Source organism: Phascolarctos cinereus, unplaced genomic scaffold (genome assembly GCF_003287225.1).
Source record: "Phascolarctos cinereus isolate Bilbo 61053 unplaced genomic scaffold, phaCin_HiC Scaffold_726;HRSCAF=1367, whole genome shotgun sequence".
NCBI lineage: Eukaryota > Metazoa > Chordata > Mammalia > Diprotodontia > Phascolarctidae > Phascolarctos > Phascolarctos cinereus.
In genome coordinates, this window is record NW_027556098.1 from 119,184,073 (window position 1) to 119,203,266 (window position 19,194).

A 19,194-nucleotide genomic window follows, 5' to 3' on the forward strand; every position below is an offset into this window, starting at 1 on the left:
ATGTGTTTTAGTAGAGGGAGTTTCCTCACTGAGATTTCTGTACACCCATGAAATTATAGTTCTACCTTCCCTTTACCCCAACACATACAGTGTTTGCAAAGCACTTTATATGCACTCTATAATTTGAACTTCATAATAATCATGTGATGTAGGTAGTAAAGACAGATATTATTATCCCCATCAGAGGCGGTATCTGAACTCAGGTTGTACTTAGTTCAATATCCTATCTAGTATGCTATGTTGCGTCATCAAAGTATTACATAACCCATGGTATAAACACCTCTCATTTACGTAGTTTACTAAATGCTTGTCCTGAAAGAACCAGTAGCACGTGGCCAGAAAATCAACTCACTCACTGGGAGCATCAGGCCCGTTATAACTAAAACCTGCTCACTCATTAGAGCTGGAAAGGTATCTACATGACACTTAAAGTCACAGGATGATAGGTGAAACCCATTTTTCTTACAGATGAAGAATTTAATAAATTAATTAAATCAAATTAAAAGAATAATATTAAAGGGATGAAAATGACAAATTTTCTTGGGAGTTAACAACTGATTCAAACCTTTTGATATAGGATATATCCATATATGTTATATATGAATATATACACATAGATACATATATATCTACATACACATATACAAATACACCAACTTGAGAGCTTTATATATTAAACCAAATGGAAGTTTACTTTCTATTCAAGTCAAATAGAAGCAGAAATGGGAACAAGTAAAAACAGATATATTATTTAGTATGACAAGACTTCTTATTATCATAAGATTCAAGATCTTTATATTTCAGAAAGACCAACCAATGAAAGCTACAGAGAACAGGGGAATATACAGACATAAATGATGACGCATTTTTAGAGAATTACAAACAAATCATTTACCAGTTTGAAATATAAGTATTTTGAAAAATAGGTCCATACCTCTGCAGACCATGATCAGCCTTCCAACATCAACAATAGTAAATAGTTCTTTGGTGTTAAGGTAGAAAAGCTGAAGGGGCAGGTAAAGGAGCCAAGTTTTAAGGGGATCCAGAGCTCTGGGAAGTCTAATTTATTAAGTAGATGAGAGTTTTCATAATGGCTTATTCTGTTCTCTTTGAAAAGTTCTTCTTCTGAGTAAAAATTAGTAATAGAATAAGGCACCTACTTTTATCCCTTAGTAATAAACAGTTCATCTGAAGATGAGCACATAAGTTGAGATACAGAGGCTATGCAAATGACAAGTTCTCTTTTGTACTTTTTCCTCTGACTCAAACTGAGGGCAGTGGAGGTCAAGATGATGTCAAAGGAGTGGGATCCACCTTGCTCTCCTAGCTCATGGTACCTAATTGGGCAGATGTTAGAAACCAGGGTTCAGCTTAGGATACTGATAAGCTTGGCAAGAGCCATAATTTTATTTCCTTCAGTGTGCTCATACCAATTCAATTGACAAAGAATTCCTTTGAGTTTGTTTGGATGACTCTGAAATTCATTGAAAATGACTTGGGAAATCAGTCTTTTCAAGAGATAACTCATGAAACATCAACTTTGCCCAAGACCCAACTCCCATACTGATCCAGAAGGGTTTGTAGTTGGGAATCCTTGATCATTTAACGACATATATTTTGACAAATCATGGCTAACATTAAGCAAAGACACAATAAAACACTTCTAGAAGCATCTGGGGATACTCAGCTTTATCAGCATGTTTTTTCTTTACAAACTGTTCAGGGGTTGACAGCAGTAAGTATCTAACTGGGAAACTCAGTTCCTAACAAGCACTGATAATAACCCTTGGTAATCATTGTCAAAAACACCAGAAGACTAACTAACAGAAGAAGAAAGAAACATTTTTTAAGAAACATTATAAATACATTATAAAAAATAATTTTCTTAATGAAAGCTTTTCTAACAGAGAGATGCTATTAGGATACTGGGATGATTAAAGAGAGACTGCAGTTGTAAAAGCAGTATTTAACCTAACTGGTATACACCTGTGAAAAGAATTGGGGGGGGATATAACAAATTAAAAGTATTTAATAACATAAACACATGTTGTAGGAATGAGGATTTCTGTAATGATAATCACTAGTCAAAATATAGAAACCGATGTTCTTATTAAAAGGCAACAATTTAAATATTATTTTAAAAAACCAAACTATTAATAAGAAAATATTTTAGAATCTGCTCTTCAAAATACATAGCATGTTAATGAGAACAAAAATTATTTCAGCATTTATTTTGTAAATTCCTTAGAAGGACTAAAAAACAGAGGCTTTCCTTCCTTTCCTTTCCATAGCTTTCCTTCTGTCAAGACAAATGATTAAATTTATATTAGCGTCAAATATTGCAGGGAATTAAACTAATTTATTATAAATTTGCTGAAATCAATCAAGCAATCAGTGCCAGCTATAACTCAAAAATTCTGGCATTCACTGAGTCTTCTAACAGTTTTTTGTTGAGTACCTATTTTTTTTTAATTTTTTACTTTGGATAAGTTTTTACTGAATACAAACATTAGTTCATTCAAAGCTCAGGTAGGGAACTTCAAAAAATTGAGGTAGATATGGGAAAGAAGGCATTCCAGTATACTTCCCTAAAGGCAAACTGGTAGGGAAATTTTTGATTAGTGAAAATTATGGGATTTCTCTCACTAGTTAAAGTGGAGATATCCTAAATAATGTAATCTCTCCCTTCTGGTTTCTGTTGGATGGCAGTGGTGAAAAAGTTCTGGCACAAAAGGGATGTCTGAGATATTTTTCATGACCTTTGCAACTGGAGAGAGGTAGAGACAAAGATTCAAGAAAAAGGCTGAGGATTTGAACCTACTGGGATTACTAACTCCAAAGGAAAACACAGACCTGTGGAAAATGGAACCCAACAGACAAAGTTGGAGTCTGGGTACCAAATCATGGAGCTAACAAAACAGAGCTAAGGGCTTCTTTCTTTGAAGATATAAAAGGCAAAAATTAGGAAGACTAGGATTGCTAATCAGGATTAGTGACAACAACTTCAAAGTATATATTTCTTAAATCTTCTTTAGGCACACATGATATGAATCAGTGTTTCTTAATGTTTCTGCATTTAATTGTTTTAATACAGAGTTAAATGATTAACTGTGAGGTACAGTGAACTAATTTCTGTCTTTGATAAACACAGGACAAGCTTTAATTGTCTGAACCATGAAGACAGAAGCAGGGTACTTGCTGATAGAAGACTCAAAGTATGGGAAACAGACAATTCTCCCTCGATGTAAATTTGCATTATGCATATTTGGCTTTACATACAGAATTCTGAGAGAAATCTGCATTCCAAAAAACCCACCTAGGTCAACTTTATAGTACTGTGGTCTCTCTGCTCCTGCCCCTCAGCTCTCTGAGGCTTTCTACCTGTACACAAAAACAAAAAACAAAAAAACCCCAAAACAAACCCTAAAAAAAAAAACTTTAAGTAAAAGCAGAAGTTAGGGAACTTGGCTTAAAATCCCTTGAGATTTTTGCTGTTCTGCTTCACTGTTCGTATGTCCAGCCCCTGCATGTCTGTCTTCTGTCCCTCTGTGCTCAGGTACCCACTGTCTGCCCCTAGCCCCAGGGTGTTCCTCCTCTTGCTCTCACTTCTCTGTGTCTGGCCCCCACGTGCCATTGAACTGTGTGCATGTCCCCTCCCTCCATGGCTGCAAGGCCTCCTGCCTGCCTCCTTTCTTCCCTCCCTCCCTTTCCTATGTCCACTGGCAAATTCACATTTATGTAAAAATTGCTTTACATAGAGGTCTGTGGGAACAGTCCAATTACATAAAGTGAGAATTGTCTGTAAAAACAAATGGCCCCTTCTAAGTGCTGAATGTGCATGTCTAAACATAAAGTGACAATAATGAGACAGCCAATAAAGTACATGACAAGCATCATCTAGTTTAGAGATGTATGCCAGAGACTTAAGACAGGGGTGTCAATTTATAAATATAATTTTTAAGTGAAATACTATAAAGCTGGGGAGTATCTGTAGTGAGGGCCATTGATGGATTTTTTTTACTATTTAAAACAATTATTTGTAGGGCATTATTTAAAAAATTGTGTAACATAATTTTTGTTAATTAGCTTGTATATCTGTTTCAAGGTCACAGATATGAAACAGATATGTCAATTACATAGTTTTTTCAACATACATAATTTAGATTAGAAGTCTATATGCTTAATCTTTATAGGCTCTGGTAATCAAGAACAAGCTGCATAAACTGCTCAAAAATTAACTATGTGACCAAGTCAAGAACTTGGCTCAGAGATGGACCAAGAGATCACCATAAACTTATATTCCTAAGAGCTGTTTTACTAAATAACAAAAAACTCTAATAGACAATAAAAGAACGGCAAGTGTATTTACCTGAGGTACACCAATTTTTCTGCAAGCCTCTAGGAAATTTTCCACATTTCTCCTGCACTTAGCCATTGTCAATTTAGGCTGCAATGAGAAAGAGAGAAGGGATATATACATCCATGCATGCACATGTTTGCATGCGCACGCAGACACACACACACATGTGTGCATGCGCACACACCTTTTTTTAGTATTTGCCTTATACAATCAAAGCCCCTGGCTAGAATTGGCTAAAACCATTCATTAGTTTTGTTTTTAAAATGTTATTGAGTCTCTCACTCTCACTCTCTCTCTCTCTCTCACACACACACACACACACACACACACACACACACACACTCTCTCTCTCTCTCTCTCTCTCAGTGCCTACTATGTGCCAGGCATTGTACTGTTGGGGATACAAAAAGAGACAAGATGGTCCCTGCCTTCAAGAAGCGTACAGGCTAATGGGGGAGTCAACATGCAAACAAATATATGGAAAGCAAGCTATATATCGGATAAACAGGAAATAATTAACAGAGGAAAGGCACTGGAATTAAGAGGGACTGGGAAGGCTTCTTGAAAAGACAGGATATATACTCACCCACAACACACACACTACATATAATAATAATACAGTAAAACAGTTCTAGCTGGGGGCTTTGTGTAACGTTAAGTACTAAAAAAGAGAATTATTAACTAAATATATATATATGCAATACATATATAAGTGTATATACACATATGCATTTACACACACATGTACGTGATTCAATAAATTTTAAAGAAAACTGATGGTTGCTACATAATAATACAATAAAACAATTCTAGCCAGGGGCTTTGATTGTGTAAGGTAAGAATTAGAAAAAGGGATTATTAACTATTAAAACTATTTGCTTCTGAGTAGGTTAAAGATTCTGGATGCTTCTTCTAAGTGGCAATAATACTTGAATTTTAAAAGCTTGCATCAGCAGTAACTACCTTTCTGAAATGTCTGATCTTTAGAAGAAATGTTACTTAATGGTAAAACTGTTTCCTTGTCTATCTATCATGCCTGACAGTTTGTACCAGTGCTTCTAATCACTATTCTAAGTTCTGGAAAAAACTTTTTGGTCTAAAGAGTTTCCATTAGGCATATCCCTCCCCTAGTCTATATGTTTTCAACTTGTCAGAGTAACTAGGATACTCACACAAGCAGTTCTTTAGTTCTAATCCTGTATGAATTTACTCAGGTCTAGGATTTAATAGTCAAGAGTCAGGTTGTCAAAGGGGATACATCTTTGGAGAAACAAGCTTACAGGTAGGTGTAGCTAATAAGGTAATAGGTTAATAAGGATTTCTTCAAAAAATGAGATTTAGTTGTCTCTTACAACTTGGTACTGTAGGTAACTGTGGAGCTGGACTACCAGCAGGTAGGGCACAAAGTTAAGCATAAAGTGTCAGTAATATTGAGAATTGAAAGTGTACACTAAAGAGTTGGAGGATCATCAATCTAGGGTTGGGAAGAGATGACCTCATCTAACCCTCTAATTTTGCAGATGTGGAAAGTGAGACCTGAAGAACCTGAGCAACTTGCCTCAAGAAACACAAATTATGATCTGAACCCAAGTCCTCTGACTCAAGAGGAAGTTCTTTTCCTGGTACTACACTGTCACTTATAGTCCTTATGAGAGCACTTGAAGGTGGGGAAGACAGTTGATTGAACTGTGGCCCTGAGCTATGCTATAAATGACCAGACTTGAATTGGTTCAAAAATTAAAAAAACCCCAAAACCCACTTTTTACATGTTCTTTTAAAAAAACAACAATAACGTAATGGACTTAGGACTCAACTCCTTCATTATAAGGACAAAGGGATTCTTTTCAGACAGAAAAAATACTATTAATATTGTGGAACATGGAAGGAAAGTAGTTTTTTCATAAGGGTTTTTTTCAGACTGAAATAAAAACCACAAATACAGCCAGGAGGAAGGCAGTTAATCAAGAACAAATATGTGTGATGTACCTCCTATGTGTCATGCACTGATACAGGTGCTGGGAATACAAATAATCTTTATTTCAGTATACTTTCTAGCTTACAGTACTAAAAGAAAATAGAAGATCCACTGGTTAGGAATTTTCTTTTGGAGAAGAGACTGACCCAGTTAAGAAGGGATAAATTTCACTCTTCTCTAGGTAATTCCTTCTGAGGGAACTGATAAGTACAGAGAGTCAATATAATGGCTACTTCCAAGGAGGAGCACATCATGCATCCTCCTTAGGAAGAGCCTGGTCTAGAAGATGGGGATACTGGTCAGAAGATGAGTATGTAGGAAAACTTCAAGAGAGATGGGAACATAATGGAAAGAAGGAGGGTTAGGGCGAGGAAAGAACCCAGCACCTATGAGGTGGTAGTGGTGGGTTAAGAGAGGAATGAAGAAAGCTGGGACCCTATCCTTTAAAGTAATGGAAAAAAAACCCCAAAAAACAAATATGAGATCAAGAGATGTGAGGACCTGTTTTAATAAAGAAGATTCCCTTCTGAGGTTTAATATGAGAACTCTGAAATTGTTAACTCTGGGCAGACAGAATTAATTTTTGATCTCCTCAAATATGTTTTGTACAAGGAGAAAGGAAAATTTCAAATGCCATGTAAAGCATGATCTAGGAACCTCGGGCATCCTTGATAAATTAATCAATCAATCAATATCAAGAGCCTACTATGTGCCAGGCACCATGCTAAGCACTGGGGAAACAAAAAGAGGCAAAAGACTGCCCTTGCCCTCAAGGAGCTCATAATCTAAGGGGGGAGACAACAGCAAACAAATATGTACAAACCAGTGATGCACAGTATAAATAGGAAATAATTAAGAGAGAGGTCACTAGAATTAAGAAGGGTTGGGAAAGGCTTGATGTATAAAAATGGAATTTAAGCTGAAAAGCCAAGGAGATAATAGTCAGAGAAGAGGAGTGAAGAGTGTTTCAGGCATGGAGGGCAGGGGTTAAGAACGGAGTGACAGTGGAAACATTTATTATAGATGACCATCTCTGAGTATGGCTGAGGTAGGGTGGAAGAGTAGCTCATGGGAGTAGAGAAGTTGAAGAACTGGGTATTTGAGGGAGAGTCAATATGTACACTGAAGTTCCCTAGTATGAGGGGAAGAGAGAAAAATTGTAATCTAGGTATCAAACTCACTGAGGAAGGAAAGGGAGACCTGGGTTCTGTAGATGACAGTTACTAGGGTTTTGATTAGGTGGGAGATATGAATGAAACATGAACCTCAAAGGAAGAGAGTGATGGAGGAAGGGGGTAAAGCTAGAAGTGGCAATGGGAAGCAAAGAGAATTCCAACTTAAAAAATGTTGAATTGAATGGTCTGAGGGAAAAAAAGAAGGGCAAAGCAAGCCTATGGGGCCAATTCATTCAGATGTACAATTCAAATGAATATAAAATGGTGATCAGGAAACAGTAAGTATGTATATACAAACTCATTACAGTAAAAACCCGGTTATAGTAATACTGTTTTATTCACAATAGACTCCAATTGTTTTTGGAAAGCCACAAGCTGCCATTTCATAAAAAAATCTCTTTTCTGAGACACATTTCAAATGTGCTAAACCCTAGCATTCCCAGAGTTAGTGTTCTCTCCTAAAATAGTAAGTTTATTGTATATATTCTTCTGTCCTGACAATTAAATTTTAAATGGTTACTACTTGTGCTACTCCCTTGCTCAAGAGCAAAATGACAAGTTAAATATTTTCATTTGCTAGACTATTCAACTAGCTGGGTAGTTATCAAAGTGCTTAATTTTTCTCGTACTCATTTTATATGCTTTAAATGATATATGGTGGTTGAAGAAAAGGAATCTTACCTCTCCTCAGCCCGAGCTTAAATTTTTCTCTAAAAATCTAGTACCATATTAGTTTGCAAGTGTTAACTTTTTGGAAAAAATAATGGTAGTTGTATGATATCTTTCAGGAAGTGATAACTTCTTAACTCAACTAAGAGAAACCGGGAAGCCTACAAAGTAGAGAATAAATTCTTCCTTCAATGGCTTCCTCCAACAATATGCTGATTCCTGTCCTCTTAATCACTCCAGAACAAAGAGTAAGATTTTTGGTCCACTGGGATTGTTGCTATGTGATGGCTTCTTTTTGTTTTCCTTCTACATACCTGGATATATTTTCTAATCTCAGCAAAAAGAGCTATCATATGTAAAATGGAAACAATATTTGCATTACCTATCTCACAGGTTTACTGTGGAGGAAGGTGTTTGGGAAAACTTAGCACATGATATAAATTTGTTACTATTATTATAGTAACAGGTGAACAAGATATGAAAATTTAAATATAACTAAAAATGTAAACATATAAAGTATCATTTAGGCTCTTAAAGAGAGCTAAGTTAATCTGTTAGTTAACCAAATACTCTCTGACCTTTATATACTTACTACAGCAGGTGAGGGAACATGAATACTGGGAACAGATCGAGGACGCACATGGTTGGCCAAATGACAAAGAACAACACCATCAGTAAGAGCTGCTCCAAGATCACAAGGCAGAGAAACTTTCAACCGGAACTCAATATTCTGGGTAAAAGAAAAGGCTACACATATTATATGATACATCACAATACGAATTATTACATGCCATACACATGTGTATGTTACATATATTCCATATATGTTAAATATATTACACATATATGTTACATATATAATATGATATATTACAAGAAAGGAAAAGACCCAAAAGGACTACAAAACACATTTCAATTGCATATTAAATCATCCAAAAATTGAGGGGAAAAAATTACTTAAGTGGTACAATGTTTATATTCTCTCTCTACTCCAGCGTGAGAATAAATTGCTGGGGTTTAAAAGTTACATTCTCTATCTTCTAGAATATATAAGGCAGCCAGACTAAAAAGAGATGGTTTTAAAGTACATTATAAAACTAATCATACTTATCTTCTGTGGAAGATCTGATCCTCTTTCAAACCCAAAGCAAAATAAATTGTCCACCACAATCTACACTCACATTATCTTAGGTAACACTCTTCCTCCTTCAGCCAAGAAGAAAGGAAAAGGACTTTGAAGTCCTATCAGATTTTAAATATCATCATTACACTCAATCATGTCCTGAAGTCTCAAAAAATCTGTTCACTTTGGTGGTGCTAATTCAGAGGCTAACAAATGATACAACAGTGGAGGATCCTAGTGAAAGAACTTATTTTCCACTTTACCATCAAGACAGAGGGGACATATGTAGAGTGTGGTACTTAATATTCTTAGTAAATGGCTCTTTGTTGGCAGGATTAATGAATGATGCCTCGATCCTTGACTTTAGTGATATCACTGAAACAGTATCACTCAAAGGTTAACAGGAGTACACACCACACCTTTCGTAGTTGATCAATTAACTCCAGCTCTTCCTCACGCTGTTTGGAATTCTGTCTTGATCTGGGATCTGCAGATTCAGTCGCTGAAGCAGCAGAAGAAAGAAGGGGTGAGGAATGACCTACCAGAAAACATGAATATAGAAGGCTGCCTCAGGTAAATGCTAAACTTTGTGTGAACATGAACACACTTGCCTTATGTAGAGAATCAAGTAGGATGACTTCTATATGTGGTTAACTTTGTGGTTAGATTTTTTAAAAAATCATGCTAATGTTTCTTCTTCAGAACAGTGAAAGAGTCTCCGTGTCCTTTTTGAGATCTGTTACACTCTGATAATTACATTTGTTTCTGATCCTCGGTTATTTCTTTTCCCTTCTGGACCCAGGCTGAAAATTGTCAGACTAACAAGTAACAGAAGGCAGGCTTCAAGTAGATTCATTTTATATTATTTCATTTTTTTCAAAAATGAAGAAACAAGATTGTATCAACACAGAACAAATGTAATAATCCCAAAGGGAATTCAGAAAAGGAAGAAAGCCAATTCCACATAACTCAAAAAGGTTGTTCTATTTCTTCATTACATCCATTTCTATAATCACTATTTCTTGTTTTACTAAATGGTTAAGATGGGAAAATAATACAACTTTTAGTGCAAATAATATTCTGTTTTATTCTTTTTTTTGAGGGATTTATTTTTTATTTCTTCATTTAATATTCATTACGTGGTACTGCAACAAGGACCAACATATCTATTAACTTGTAAGAGATTTTTTATTGGGTCCAGCATTTCAATTTTCCTCTAGTAGGTCACTCTCCACCATCAAGTTGGTTCAAGACGTCTTCCATCAATAGCTCACTAAGACCACACTAACTGAATTTTAGCATTGCAAGGGTTCTCAGACACCATCTAGTTCAATGGATAGCTAAACAAGAATCCTTTTTACAACAGCTCCAGTAACTGATCATCCAACCCTTTGCTCAACAAATCCTTTTTAAAAATAATTAATTTATTTTTAGTTTTAGTTTTCAACATTCGTTTCTATAAGATTTTGAGTTTTAAATTTTCTCTCCCTTCCTCTCCTCCCTATTCTGTTTTATTCTTGATAGGTCTTATGGCAGATAAGGATGTTTCACACTTTTGCCAAGATAATGAGGCGGCATTGCAGGGATTGAAAAGAATGGAACAAACACATTAGCTTCACTCTGCAGTACAAGGTGTCTTCACTGGTACTACCACATACCTTGATTTGTTTCATCTCTGACAGTTGCTCGGAAAAGGAAACTTTCTGGTCGCTGGAGCTGGTTTCTAAAGGTAGAAGTAGCAGGAGAATATGGAGGGGAAAGGTGTACTGAGACAGCATGGAAAAGCAAAAGAAAATTGAGAATGAAATACATGAAAATGTAATAGAAATTATAGAGCAAAAAAAAGTTTAATGAAGTAGCAATCAAAGAAGCAGCAAATTAAAATAAGAAAAACAGCATGATGATTACAGCTTTGCGCATCACAAAAAAGTGTGACCAAAGAAATGGCAAATATAGGAGGGGCTACATGCAGAGTATTTTTACTCATGCAAATATCTTATTCTCTCTGAAGGTGTCATTTGGATTGACACTGCATGAATTTATTTAAAACTCCTAGTCTGCCCACTTTTTGTTCAGAAGCTGATAACAAAAATTAGGTGAATAACCTGTTTAACTGACTATCAAAGGGCCATAATGATGCCCATTTTATTCTTTCTGAATTTCTACTTCAGATAAAGAAGATATAGCATGGAAATATTTGCCCTTTGAAAAACAATTACCAAAAAAATTCTCACTAAGTGATGGAGTAATCTAATCTGAGGCTGGTTTTTGTGCTTATTACCTGTTTGGGTTGTAGGTGAACCTGGTGAGACGGTGGGTCTGTCATCATTCTGTGGATAAATAGACAAACGTCAATAATTACTATTCAATGGGACGCAATTATTCATACGCATGGTTCCTTTGGGAATGTATAAGACAAATATGACCTTTCACTTGGGAATAAGAATCAGATGCTATGAATTATAATTTTCTTTAGAGGCTAAGGTCTTTTGGTTTGCATACAATGGACAGAAGAATATATGATCTATGGAAATAGGAAAAGTTCTGCTTCATGAGCCTTTTCCTAGCATTAAAAAAAACCGGTATCATATATGGTAGAATACTTTACAGGAAGTATACAGGGAAAGGCATTGGAACAAAAACCCATTTCACAGCAGTGCTTTTCTGGAATATCTATCAAAGTACCCAGGGCAGGGAAAAAATGTGTGCAAGTATTGCTCTAAGGCTAGTCAAGAGAAGGAAGGGACATTTTATGAATTTTAGACATGGAAAGGGACATCTGCAGGTATTAGGTATACTCTGTCTCAAGGTATAGTTTTTTGAGTGCTTCAGATTATAAAATGTTTTAGATTCTTTGATCCTAAGGAACTGTAAGCCTGTGTTGTTGATAAGCTCTGGTTTTAGAAGATAAAAGGAAATGATGAAGAGAAATTCTATTCTGGACCTGATGATTCTGACAAAAACAAAATGAAAGTGAAACCTTGGGAAAAAGCAGCTTGTAACTGATAAGGAAGAGGACTCTGCCGGACATCCTCCATAAAAGTAGCAAAAATCTTCGTGTGCATATATGTTCCTGTTTTATGTCTTAGTTCATGTAAATAATTAGAGGGTCTTCAAATAAAATTACCTGTAATGTTATAAATTTCAAGGAACATTTTAAGGTTTTAATGAATGCATGAGAGACACCTTATTGGAGCAAGTCTTTAAAGGCAGCGTTTGGTCTTCAGAATCATACTTTTTTATGATCAACAAACAATAAGCACAGTGAGATCCTGAACTTTTTTTCACCCCTCAGTCAATTGTGAGACTGACTGTAAAGATGCGATCTGCTATAGAACTCTGTTTGTGGAAGTCTGCCATTTCATTCTCCTAACTTTATTGAGAATACCCTAGATATGCTCATAAATTATTTTCATAAGGAACTTGTAGAGATGGGGAAGCTAGGTGTTACAATGGATAGAGTGCTGGGTCTGGAGTCAGGAAAACTTATCTTCCTGTGTTCAAATCTGGCCACAGACTCTTACTACCATGAGACCCTGGGCAAGTCTCTTGCCCATGTTTGCCTCAGTTTCTTCATCTGTACAATGAACTGGAGAAGGAAATGGCAAACCACTACAGTATCTTTGCCAAGAAAGCTCCCAATGGGGTAATGAAGAATCACTCATGACTGAAAAAGGAATGAACTACAACAACAAAAGAGATGGGAAAATAACCAGGATAGTTATTAATATTCTTGGTCACCTCTTTCAACATTATTGTCTGTATCTGAAGAGCTGCATATGGAAGATTAGATTTATAGAATCCACTACTTCACAGAAAGCAAAAGTTGGGTATCTCCTACTACATGTGACCTTCTTTACATCCTCCCAGGTTATTAGTACTCTCTTCTCTTGAAACGACTGTATTTACTTAATTGTTCTATACCCCCTTAGTAGAATGTAAGCTCCTTGAAGGCAGCAACTATTTTGTTTTTCTCTTTGTATCTCCAACACCTAGCATAGTACCTTGCACATATTAAGCACTTAATAAATGTTTGCTGAATTTACTTGGCCTCATAAAGCAAAACTGTAGGATGGCAAATTTTGGCTCAATATAAGAACTAATTTTATCAACTAGAGCTGTTCAAATAAGGAATAAGCTTCCTCAAGAGGTTTTCAAATGAAGGATGAATGATCTTTGTCAGGGATGCTGCAGAAGAGCTCCAAGGCTCAACTAAAGGCTTGAGATCATGTGACCTCTGAGGTCTCTTCCAATGATAGGATTTTATGATTCTAAGGTTCTGTTCTGGGGATAGAGGGACAACTAAACTGGAAAGAAGATTACTTTACTACCATAATACTTCTGTGAACTCATCAATGGGTAGAAGTTCTTCCACTAGTGTAAAACCATCTATGCTTTGATATTTGTCAATGTCTTTCTATAAATTCTCCAAAGAGGATCTGATCAACACACTGACAGAATGAGGATTAATTTATTTAAAATGCTGGTTAACTAAGGAGGAACTGGTTAAGCCTAGAGCTAGAAACAAATAATAAAAATTAGATTAAAAATGGGAAAAAAAAGGGAGGATTTCCTTTATTTTTCCAAGGCTTCATATTTTTTAACATGCCAAACATGATTTTATGAACAAACCAGGAATATAACAAGCAAAAATGGATTAAACTGCACCATAATGGATTTGAGGTAAGATTAATTCCTTGTCAATAAAGCTTGTTAACCATTAGTACGGATTATTGACAAAATCTGTAAAATTGCCTTCCCTGCAGCTCTTTAAAAATAGAATAGCACAGATTACTATTTTTCTGTAATTTAGTAGTGGTTCTGATTGGAGGTAGAGGGTAGTATAGATAATCCCTTAAGTCATTTTCTTCCTTACAGGATTAGTATTTCTGTGGAAAACTTTGGTATTGTTAGGTTTAGGGAAGTATCATAAAGTGAACTATCCTAAGATGTAAAATATGATGTTATTGATCTGATTTCATATTTTACCAAAGCAATAAAATTACTGATGACAAAAGAATCTATTTAAAGGATAATCAGATGCCATTTGAAAAACTCTACACTAATAGAACTAATGTAGCCACCAAGTATATTTGAAATATGAAAAGACTGAAAAAAGCAGCAAAGTATTAATTAGAAATTAAACAATGTAAATAAAAAAAGCTACACAAACAAAAGTAAATGTAACAAAATCATAAAGATCAAGTAGTAGTTGAAGAAAGATGGGAAGACACTCCTCTCACCTACCCCTTCATGGAGGTGGGAGCTCTACAGGGCTTGCACTTTGCACATATTTTTGAACTTTTTCAAGGTATCAATCAGTTGCGTTGACTTTCCTGCCCTCCCCCCCTTTAAAAAAATACTCTGTCATCTGGCATGGCTCTCTGACAGGAGGAAGGGGAGGGATATTTAGGATAAATAAGATGATATGAGAAACAGCAAATATCAATAAAAACTTTAAAAGAAACAAAGAGATTAAACTTAATCAGAACCAATGCATTGGCAAACTTAGGACAGATGTAAAAAACAAAAGATACATTCCCCACCCTCAGTTTCTAGTGAATTATAGTAACGAGATACCTTGAGAGGTCTGAAGGCAGAAGAATGAGGCAGGGTAGTAGCACAGCCCACTTGAGTCAACCCTGACATCGACTGAATTCCAAAAAGGCAAAGAAAGATAAAAAGAAGGCAGCATTTATGTTAGTAAAATAAGTAAGATTAGAAAAGAAGAAGTCATTTATATATTCTTATGCCTTATTAGATGTTGACAGGGCAGAAAGAGAGTATTTGTTAACAAATCAAACCAAACTCAATATAAAAGAAAAATTTCTACTGTATGTAACATAATATCTTCCTAATTTTATAACACTTCAGTATTTAATAAACCTGAAATGAGTTTCATGAAAAACATTTTACCATATGAATAGAAACACAGCCAAGAACATAATAGGTTTTAATAACACAACTGTGGAAATTTAGTCAGTGATGTATTACACCAAAATCACATGAAAGAAAAGGATTTAATCTAAAAGCTAATTTTAGCTGAATAAGTGGCACACAAAAAATTATTAAGTAAAATTCCAATTCAGAGTAAATTATATTTGAATCTAATAAAGATATGATTCTATGTGAGAAGGTAGCATAGGAATGATTCTGCAAACAAACTAGAATGATAAAACTACATATACTATTATGTGACCAGTTTTTTATGTTAAAACTAAAAGGATTTTAAAAGGCAAACAAAGAGTATGTTGTGAGCTCCAGAAATGGGGGCATATATGGGTGTACACACACACACACACACACACACACACACACACACACACACACACACACACACACACACTGAAGAAGGCATTCTGCTACATAACTTTAAAATCCTTGAACTGAAAATTGCTCATTAGTCATTGAAAAAAAAAACATTTAAAACTCACATTGTATATTATTAATTGGTAAGTATTTCTGATGGATAGGTATAGCTACAGATATTGAGTGACTGGAACTAATACATGCTCAAATTTAAGCTATAATAAGGTATATAAAAACATTTTAAAAATGTGATTTGAAATTGGAGACAGACTTTTTACAAAGAGATGATAGTGGGTGAATATTAGTCTAAATAATAAAAATTTTAAAATGATGAACTCAGATAAACTTTAATAAAAATATCTAAAACTAGGATTATACATTTCATATAGCCATCCTCAGGTATAGACCTAGAGTATTCTAAATGGGATATCTAAATGTACTCATGTCCTTTCATGCCCTCAGAGAGAGAAAAAAGTGAGACTACTGCCTCTTATTCAAAATATGTAGGTGAATCAATAAAATAAATCTATGTTTTTAATTAAAGGGACTCCATCAGCTCTATCACACTGCCAAAATAATCTGTTTCCTTCACAAAATATTAGATCATGCTCAATGTTGTTGTTGTTTTTAAATTCAGGAAATAAATGCAAAACAAAACAAAATAATGAGGTAGGGGAACAGCAAATAGGAATGAGGAAATAATGTTTAACCCACTAACAACAGTATGCACTTCACCTGTTTTGGGCATCCTAGTGCTTCTTTTATTTATAGTGGCATTACTGCCAATTGTATACACAAAGAAAGGCACAAAGCCAAAGTCAAGAATAAAAGAAGAAAAAGGAGAGGGAAGGGAAAGTGCATGGAGTCCACGTATTACATTAAGATGTTGACACAAAGTATCAGCTTGCTGGGGAGACTGATAGAGAGGATGGCTGAGTAATTATGACATCAAATGCAACAGTGGAATAATTAATTTATATTTGACATTTTTTATGAATGAGACTACTAAAGTGCTTCCTTTTGCAGGTGGAAGCCGCCATCAGGCTGAAAAGGTATTCTATACATTCAATTGGAAATACAGTCCTTGACACTGATGCTGAGAAGAGTGTGAAGTCTGTATGCCTAGCTCTAGGTTTAAAATGCCATTTGACAATCAAATGTAATTTTTCTTTAATAACTGATTCAATCAATAAATATCTGAGTTTTCGTAAGTAAGGCACCATATAAAGAATATAGCTCCTAACCTTATGGACATATATCCTTAGCTATTACATAAATATCCACCACAAAAGGTGATTTACATAAGTGGTATAGCTAAGTATTACAGAGAAACAAGTATCATTTTTAGTTGAGGTGATCAAGGAAGACATGAAGAAGGGATAGGCATTTGAGCAAGATCTTAAGGAAGAAACAGAATTTCAACAACTGGTGATAAAAGTAGGGGACATTTCTAGACAGAGAGAATGGCATGAGGAAAGATGCAGAGACAAAATTTACCAAATGATATATGGAACCCGGAGTGTAATGCGTGTTTGGGATGACGTAGTCCAGACTGACCAGAGTACAGGTTTTAAAAGAACAGTTGAGGGCTTTGTATTTATAAATCTTAGAGGGGTTATATGCTACAGCTATATGCTGGAGCTACTCATCTGCCAAACTGAACTATTTCCTATTCCTTGAATGCTGGAAAAGTAAGCAGGTAAGAAACAGATCTACTCTAGAATTTATAAATGCAGTCTTCGACAATATCACTAAAAAGCTAAGTAAAAATGTCTTTTATAGATAACTATTCTAGGACAAATAATGTAATAGCACTATGTAAATGCTACCTATTATTATTAGATGTTTATTTTACTAGCCAGAAATATAACTTTATTTGTAGCAAGAATCAGACAATGTTTCTGACAACAGGTTCTTTGCTGAGTCACCAAATGGAGTTTTACTATTTAGGTAAGTAAAAATCTACTATAGATTAATCTTTAAAAAAAAATACCTATTACATATTTTGGGTATAGACTTGTGATTTTATTAGTATAAGGAACTTCCAGTAAGGAAATGCCCTCTAACAATACAGATCCAACAGCTGCTTTGTAATGTACGGTTTTAAAGAGGTACCAGGGGCACACAGAAGTAATTACCCAGTCAAGGTCACACAGACAGTCTGTGGATTAGTTAGGCCTTCAATCCAGGTCTACCTAACACTGAGGTCAACTTTCTAGCTACTATGCAGAGAAGACTCTCATTAAAAAAAAAAAGACTTATGATTTCGATGCTACTATATTATAGGGAATTCTCAATGGCTATGTTTCATCTACCAATGACGGTCAGTACCAGCTCTAAAACATAGTGCCTGGGACACTGAGAAGTGATTTGCCCAGGGTCAAAGTATGAGAGGACTGATTGGAACCCAAGACTCTGAAAGCCTTAACTCTACCCATTATGACATGCTGTCTCTCTGTTAAAATTATTACTCTGCTCAAAACTGGTCATAGAATTCTACTGCCTATAAGAAAAAATCCAAACACCTTAATGTGATGTTCAAGATCTTACTTAATCCTTATGCTTCGGCTAAAAACCTGGCGTTTTCTTGATTCTGTGCTTTTCTTCATGCCATTTATCCAACCTGAAATGTTCTCTCCTCACTTTTACTCATCAAAATCCTTCACGACCCAACTCATATTCTATACTATTTTATGAAGATTTGTCTGCACTACTTCACAGGTCACTCTTATCACAAAAACAAAGAGTCCTTAAGTTTGAAGGCCAATTACTGGTCATTGTCTGTCTTTCAGCCTCTGCTTGAATACTTCAAGGATGAGGGATGATCAAACAAGGAATCACAGAACTTCAGATGTAAGGAAACTAAGGTCCAACCCCTTACTTTAACAGGAATCTTTTCTACAACATCCTTGAAAATGATTTACTTGATGTAAATCATTTCACTTCAGTCACTCTTTACCTTGGCAACCCATTTCACTTTTTTCACTATAATTTTAAGGAAGTTTTTCATTATATGGAGCAAAAATCAGTTTTCATTCACTGCTTCTAGTTCTTCTTGTTATGATCAAGTGACATAAGTTGATTTCTTCTAACAGTCTTTCAGATACTTGAAGACAACAACCATATCCTCACCCTAAATCTTCTTTTCTCCAAGCTGAAATATCTCCAGTTGCATCAATGCAAAAAAATTAAGAGTTTGGAAAAAGTGAGAATAAAAGAAGCAGAACTGAGGAAAAAAGAGAAACATTTTAATTCCTATAAAGTAGTACCTCCACTGAGCTACACTATTAGTTTAAAAAAGAAAGTCTATAAAATTTTCTACATTCCTAAGGTTCAGTGCCTCCATCTCTGATTAGAAACAGTGACTGCAGGTCCAGGTTCAGCATTTCCTGTGTTAAAGAGGCATGAGAACATGCTAAATAATTCAGTTATGTTTCTTCCCACAAATACATATTATTTGGTTATCACTGGGTCCTGCTTTGAAACGTAGGCTAATTTCAGTATCAGCAGGTCTGCTTTTGGGGAAAAAGATACCTTTTACTCTTATTACTGTCTTGGAAAATTATCATTACTGCTAGTAGGA

General features: G+C 35.3%; 1 protein-coding gene across 1 annotated transcript in view; it reads right to left on the reverse strand.

The window, feature by feature from the left end:
* Positions 1 to 19,194, reverse strand: part of LRCH3 (leucine rich repeats and calponin homology domain containing 3) — a 154,297-nt gene that overhangs the window by 8,111 nt on the left and 126,992 nt on the right. Inside the window, 6 exon segments of the mRNA XM_020986024.2 lie at positions 4,370 to 4,447; positions 8,772 to 8,909; positions 9,722 to 9,840; positions 10,961 to 11,068; positions 11,584 to 11,632; positions 14,883 to 14,954. Coding sequence (XP_020841683.1) covers positions 4,370 to 4,447; positions 8,772 to 8,909; positions 9,722 to 9,840; positions 10,961 to 11,068; positions 11,584 to 11,632; positions 14,883 to 14,954 — 564 coding nt within the window.